This window comes from Oncorhynchus kisutch, unplaced genomic scaffold (assembly GCF_002021735.2).
Source record: "Oncorhynchus kisutch isolate 150728-3 unplaced genomic scaffold, Okis_V2 scaffold1362, whole genome shotgun sequence".
NCBI lineage: Eukaryota > Metazoa > Chordata > Actinopteri > Salmoniformes > Salmonidae > Oncorhynchus > Oncorhynchus kisutch.
Window position 1 is genome coordinate 20,185 of NW_022263307.1, and position 7,316 is coordinate 27,500.

Consider the following 7,316-nt stretch of genomic DNA (forward strand, 5'->3'; position numbering starts at 1 on the left):
ATATACCACACCTCCTCAGTCCTTATCTGTGGTACTGTATATTAACCATATACCACACCTCCTCAGTCCTTATCTGTGGTACTGTATATTAACTATATACCACACCTCCTCAGTCCTTATTGATTAATTACAACACATAGGTGTATTATAAGGCATTATAAAGGTCATTAAAATAATGATACATACGTACTTCATAGAAACTGTTACCCTTCATATATTCTAACAACTCACATTTTAAGATTCATTATGTCATTTGTTCCATGTTAAGGGCTCTAACCTTGGAACAAAACTATTTGTCTCCCTCTTGCTGTTGCATGCAGTTCCTCTCTCTCTTCCTCCATTCCTCTAACCCCTCCCTCCTTTCTAACCCCACCCCTCTGGCAGAACCAGGAAGTCCCTCCCCTTCCCACAAACTCTCTTCTGAGGAAACTGATCTGAGTGTCTGTGTCGTCTGTCTGTGAGAGAGTGAACAACCGTCCAAATGGCTCAACAGGGAGTTCTGCTGGACCAGGACCAGTTCTGTTGTTCTGTCTGTCTGGATCTACTGAAGGAGCCGGTGGTTATTCCCTGTGGACACAGTTACTGTAGGAGCTGTATTGAGGGCTGCTGGGATCAGGATGATCTGAAAGGGGTCTATAGCTGTCCTCAGTGCAGAGAGACGTTCACTACAAGGCCTAATCTGAGGAAAAATAACCTGTTGGCTGAGCTGGTGGAGAAACTGAGGAAGACAGGACTCCTGGCTGCTCCCCCTCCTGCTCTGTGCTATGCTGGACCTGGAGATGTGGCGTGTGATTTCTGCACTGGGACCAGAAAGCAGAAAGCCCTCATGTCCTGTCTGGCATGTCTGGCCTCCTACTGTGAGACTCACCTCCAACCTCACTATGAATCTCCTGCTTTCAAGAAGCACAAGCTGGTCAAAGCCACGGCACAACTACAGGAGAAGATCTGCTCTCATCATGACAAACTGCTGGAGGTTTACTGTCGTACCGATCAGCAGTGTATCTGTTATCTGTGTACAATGGATGAACATAAAGGCCATGATACAGTGTCAGCTGCAGCAGAGAGGACTGAGAAACAGGTAAGACCAGAACAACTTGTTGGTGGCTGTCTGATAAACAAAGAATTAAAGATACAGTAGGAACTAAATCTGTTTGAATATGAGATCATTATATTATATACAATATGAAATGGATCCACAAATATGAACACAAACCTTGAGTATATTGAGTTTACTACAAATGTATCACCATTTTCTAAAGTCAAACACTATTATCATTCTGAATGGCCTTTTATGAGTCCAAAGTTCAGTCTCAACCCCTTGATACATGTAGGCCTACCATTAAAACTATAATGATTCACATAGCAACATAATATAATATTGTAAAGGGACTTCCTCAGGATTGTAGACCTTCCTCTCTATGGGTCCTATGTCACATTACTATACTATTGATCTACTGGACTAATAAAGCTTGATAGCTCATTGAAGAGTGATTCTCCACAGAGGCAGCTGGGGATGAGTCAGCAGAAGGTCCAGCAGAGATTCCAGGAGAGAGAGAAGGAGCTGAAGGAGCTCCAACAGGCTGTGGAGTCTCTCAAGGTGAGTATTGTTGACCAGAGGAGACACACCATTTCACTTCTCTCCTCCAGTCAGAGAGAGAGAGAGAGAGGGGGGCCCCTATCCAATCCCACTGACCCCACTGTTGGGAACAGGCAGTCTGGACCCCTTTCAGAGAATAGACTGGTTCATGTAACCGACTGGGCTGCCTCATCACATAACCATGAGTAACCATGACTGACTCATGTCCCCTATACATTAAAATGGAGCTGTCTCTCTCTCAATTGAATTAAATTCATAGGGCTTTATTGGCATGGAAATATATGTTTACATTGCCAAAGCAAGTGAAATAGACAATAAACAAAAGTGAAATAAACAATCAGAAATGAACAGTAAACATTACACTTGGAAGGGATTTGGGGGATGGGGGAGGGTCTATTAGAAGTTAGTAGGACTCTTTTATTTTCTCAGAAGTACTGAGTTAGGTAGGAGGATTTAGAGGTGTAAACCGTGATTGAACACACTCCAGCACAGTAGGTGGTGCCATGCACCTTTAACGTTGGTTTGTGGACCTCCATTATATCATAGAAGAAGAAGTTGGTCTGTGAGGGTTTTGTTGTTCCTGAGGAGGGCTACTATTCTTTTCTCTTTTGGTTTTCAAGTATTTTCAGAATGTATTAAAGCCAAAGCTAAAGCTTCCCTACACAATTCAATATATCAGTCAATATATTTTCTCTGTGATTTATTTTCTCTCTGTCAACCGTTCCATCGCATCTTAACCGTCTTACCGGGCAGGCACTAGGACCCGGGGGAGGCTGCTGCTGCAGAGGCTGCTGCACCGCTCGTGACTGTCAGTCCTCCTTGTAGCTCATTGGTTAAGCTGTGGCTCGAGCCTGTTAACAGTTAACGGACAGGAAACGGCTCTGACAGGACACATTCATTTCGAGGCAGTGATGTGAATGTGTGGTAAGTTAGAATAGAGAGAGAGAGAGTTTTCACTACTATAGACTTTGGTCATAATCAAAGCTTTGTTAACCAATAGGTTTTTATGTGAGGCTGCCTGTAAGTTACAGTGTAACAGACGTTACTAACGGTAACGGTGTCTTTTAAATTCGACATAAGTTATGTGGCGATGATATCTAGTTAACGTTGTATTTAATGTAGTGTAATGACCTGACTAGATCATAAAGGAACAATTGTTGAGGTGCTTGTGTCAGCACATTTGGTACATAGCGTCACGTTCGTTTTGTTGGTTTATAAGTTTGTTTAAGCGTTCTTCGTCTTATTAAAGAAGATGTATTCATTTCAGGTCGAAGGTAGGTAGGAGGGAGAGTTTTTCCATTCTAAAAATCTGATTTTTATCAGATTTTTCATTTTTTGTTCTGTTGTAAAAGAGAGCTTTTTTTGTGAAGATGGCACAGGAAAATCCCCACATAGGGGTACCTGGGATTGGTCTGGTTAATACCGTGAGGTTCTCTTGGACAGATAAGGAGAAGGAGCCCTGGGGGAAAGAGACCTTCGGGAGAAATGTTCTGATGGGATGCCTACAGCTGGAAGAAAAAGATGTACTATGCCTTTAAGGGAATCCCATCGAGATATGATGTGACGTTACAAGTGGAAGAAAAACACGACGAAGTTATGCAGAAGGTGAGAGAAGGAAAAGGAGCGAAACCCCTGTGCCATTACACGGTGACCAGCCTGGCAAGGAACAGCTTCAGGGTGGTCACCGTAACCATGTACAATCCGCACGTGAAGGATGAAGAAGTGAGGGCCTTTCTGGAGAGGTACATGGACAATGTCTCCTCAGCGAGGTACCTCAGGGACTCCCTGGGTTTCTGGAATGGGAAGAGAGGCTTCCAGGCGTTACTCAGGGAGTCCCCGAAGAGTGTGGATGGCTACCTCCATCCTCCGGCAATGTTCTCCCTGGGGGCTGACAGGGGGACGCTGTATTATGCCCGTCAGCCCCCGTTCTGCAGGCGTTGTATGGCCTACGGCCATATCCTGGCCTCGTGCAGCTGCAAGAAATTTCGTTTTTGTGGGTCGGAAGAGCACGAGGCCAAGGAATGTGACGAGCCCAAGGCTTGCCACGGGTGTGGCTCGAGAGCACACCTGTGGCGTGATTGCCCGGCTCGTCACAGGTCATACGCGTCTGCAGCTGGGGGGGGAGCGGGGGATGGGGGGAGGAAAGAGAGGACGCGTGCGGATTGTACGGATGGCACAGGGGAAAAGACGGCAAGAGAAGAGGATGGAAAGAAGGAAGAAATGAGAAGAAAGAGGCGGGAAGATGGAAAGAAGGAAAAAGAAGGAGAGAAGAAAAAGAAGGCGGAAGAACGGGAAGGAGCGGAGAAGAGGGAGAGTGGGACAGTGGTGCGAGAAGGAGTGGAAGAGGGAACGGTGACAGTGACGGGGACGGAGGGAGGTGTGGAGATGGGAGGGAAGGGGGTGGGGTGGGAGGGGGAGAAAGGAGTGGGGGGGACAGCCTGCCAAGTTTCTTTGAGGACGAGACAAGGGAATTGGTGGAGGGGTTAGCGGGGATGGGACGGTGTGTCTCCCCGCTACCTCCTTCACCAAAGAAGAAGGGGAAGAAGAGGGGAAGTTTGGCAGGTAGTGAGAGGGAGGGGGGTGTGGAGGGGGAGGGGGGGGCTAAGAGATCGGCGGGGGGGGGGGGTACATTGGCCTCCCTGTTTGCCTCAGCCCCTTACATCCTAGTAGGGGATGACTCCAGTGAGGGGTCTGTGGGCGGTGTGCTAGAGGGATCCCAACTCCTGTGTGAGGAGTTGGGGTCCCCTACATATGGCCCCGAGGCAAACAGGGAGGGGGGAGGGTGGGTGGTGGTGAGAAACCCAGGGTGCAGGGCACCGTGCCTAACACACTGCCTGCATCCTGGGTTGGAGAGATGGAGGAGGACGGGGGGGCGTCAGGAGTGGAGAGGACGTCCCCGCCGGTGGAGATGGACCAGGGGAGCATCAGGTGAGTCTCCTGGTTTTTCTTTGGTTTTTGGGGTTTATTTGTTGTAAATAATTAAATGAATAGTTCTGTTTCTTTTTTTAGTCTAAATGTTAGGGGGTTAAGGAATAATGTTAAAAGGAGGGCGGTATTTAGTTATTATGGCATAGGAGGGGTGCACTCAACAGGAGTAGGGATTCTGTGTGGGAATAGAGAGGTTAAGGTAGAGAGCACTTTTGTTATAATGCAGGGTAGAGTATTGGGGATAGATGTAAAGTATAGAGAAGCTAGATATAGGTTAATTGGGGTGTATGGGCCACAGGTGGCGGCAGACAGGAGGGAGATGGTGGACTGTCTGGCACCCCTGTGTGTTACAAACAGGCACTTGGTGATAGGAGGGGATTTTAATATAGATTTAGGGGTAGGTGGTGATAGCAGTGCAGGCGCCATCACTGGGCTAATGGCTTGCCATGGTCTGGTTGATGGTGGCCTGCACACTACTCCAGCAATGGTCGGTCCTACATGGCGCAACTCCAGGGGGGTTGCGCGGAGGCTCGACTACATTTTTGTATCCAGGTCTTTGGGTCAGTTGTCTGGGCGGCTGGTGCCTGTTTTCTTCATGGATCACGACGGGGTGTTCCTGCAGGTAGGGTCGCCAGTCTGCCTCTTCGGTAGGGGGTACTGGAAGTTAGATCGGGATATACTGGAGGAGCAGGCTTTCGTTGACGCATTTTTTTGTGGCTTGACGGCCTCCAGTCCATGTGCGAGGGGGTGTTAGAGTGGTGGGATTTAGTTAAGGTGAGGATTAGGGCTTTTATAATAGGATATTGTAGAAGGAAAAAAAGGGAGGAAAGGAGGGAGGTGGATCGTATCCAAAGGTTAATTGAACTCGAGTACGAGGCAGGCAACCTCGGCGGGTCGATTGACTGGGAGAGATTCGTAGCCCTAAAGGCGCAGCTCAGGGAGCTGCAGGAGCAGAAGGCTCGAGCTTTCCTGGAGCGTGCGCATAGTGGCTTTCTAGAACATAATGAGACTTGTTCCGCTATGTTCTTTAAGTCGGTTAGGGCCAGGCAGAGTAGGAAGGTAATGCATGGAGTTAGGGAAGAAAATGGTAGTATAGTAAGTAAACCAGAGGAAATGGTCAGGGTGACAACTGATCATTTCCAAGGTTTATTTAAGGAAAGGGAAATAGATGTAGAGCAGGGAAACGTGTTTTTAGAACACTTGTCCAGGCGGTTGCCGGAGGACATTAGAGAAGTGATGGAGGCCCAGATCTCACTAGAAGAGGTTGAGAGCGCTCTTAGGAGGATGGGAAAAGGGAAGGTGCCTGGGATGGATGGGCTGCCGGCTGAGTTTTACCTCAAGTTTTGGGGTATACTTGGACCAGTGGTTCTCAAAGTCTTGAAGGCCATCCTTGAGACGGGGGTCCCGGGGGGATCAGTGGCTGTTGGTGTGCTGTCACTTCTTTATAAGAAGGGGGAAGCAACTGACCTTGGCAACTGGCGGCCATTGACCATGCTGTGCGTAGATTACACGATTCTTGCAAAGGTTTTAGCAGACCGGTTGCGCACAGCCCTTCCCTACGTCGTCCACGAGGATCAGACGTGCGGGGTAGAGGGCCGCTCTATAAGATGGAACCTACAGTTGATCAGGGATTCCATCGCTTGGGTTGAAGATAGAGGGCTGCCTTTAATGGTGGCAGCGCTAGATCAGGCGAAAGCTTTTGATCGCGTGAATAGATCTTTTCTATTCAGGGTGTTAGGTAGATTAGGATTTGGGGAGAAGTTTATAGGATGGATTCATACATTATATGTCGGAGCGGGGTGTCGAGTTAGTTTAAATAGTCACTTAGGTGACGTTTTTGACCTCTCGTCTGGGGTCAGGCAGGGGTGCCCACTCTCGGCTCTCCTCTTCGTTCTGTACATGGAGCCTCTGGGGGCTGCCATTTGGGCAGACACAGGGGTGGAGGGCTTGTTGATCCCTGGGAGCAGTGGGCTGCGTGTTAAGATGACGCAGTACGCCGACGACACTTCCTTGCTGTTGTGCAAGGACTCGTGCCTGACAAGGTCTCTTGCCATCATTGGGGATTTCACCCAAGCGTCGGGGGCGGTTCTGAATCATGCAAAGTCTTCCGTTAAGTATTTCGGAAGATGGCGCGGTAGGACGGATGTGCCCGGGGGGTTATCTCTCTGTGAGGGGGCCCTGAGGATTTTCGGGGTACATTTTGAGACCTCTGGCTCAGCGACGCTGAACTGGAACATGGGTATCGCAGTGGTACAGAAGAAGCTAGCAATGTGGAAGGCTAGGTATTTGTCTTTTATGGGCAAGGTCCTGGTACTAAAGGTGGATGTATTGCCATCTCTTTTGTATTTGGCGTACATCTACCCATTGCCGACTTATCTGAGAAGGTCTCTAGTGAGGCTTGTGTTTCAGTTCATGTGGGGTGGCAGGTACGAGTGGGTCGCCAGGGCGCGCATGCTCTGTCCCATCGGGGAAGGAGGTAGGGGGGTACCACATCTCTCCCTCAAGCTGGACGCGATTTTTGTTTCTTTCTTGTTGACGGAGCTTGCTCATCCGGTTATCCACCCGTCCGGTTACTTCCTGCGGGTGTTCTTCTCGTATCAGGCGAGAAGCGTAATGGTGTGGTCTAACGCGGGTCCTCGGGCGGAACAGCTGCCGTGGCACTTTGGCCATGCGGCCAAGTGGCTGCGTGCGCACCCCGAGGTTGAAGTTGCCCGAGTAGGTTTAGACCACAGGCACCTGTACGAGGAGGTCAGGCAGGCAGGGAGTCCTGCGCCTGTAGCGGGCCTGTAGC

General features: G+C 49.1%; 1 protein-coding gene across 5 annotated transcripts in view; it reads left to right on the forward strand.

The window, feature by feature from the left end:
* Positions 1–418: 418 nt before the first annotated feature.
* LOC116366146 (tripartite motif-containing protein 16-like) overlaps positions 419–7,316 on the forward strand; it is a 22,671-nt gene continuing 15,773 nt past the window's right edge. For 2 of the 5 annotated variants that reach the window (XM_031818397.1, XM_031818398.1), the window contains exons 1-2: positions 423–1,078; positions 1,502–1,597. In XM_031818397.1, the coding sequence (XP_031674257.1) occupies positions 482–1,078; positions 1,502–1,597 (693 nt within the window). In that variant the 5' untranslated portion in view covers positions 423–481. Of the gene's footprint in view, positions 1,079–1,501; positions 1,598–7,316 lie in introns of all 5 variants that reach the window. The other 3 variants (XM_031818399.1, XM_031818400.1, XR_004208240.1) reach the window with 3 other exon arrangements.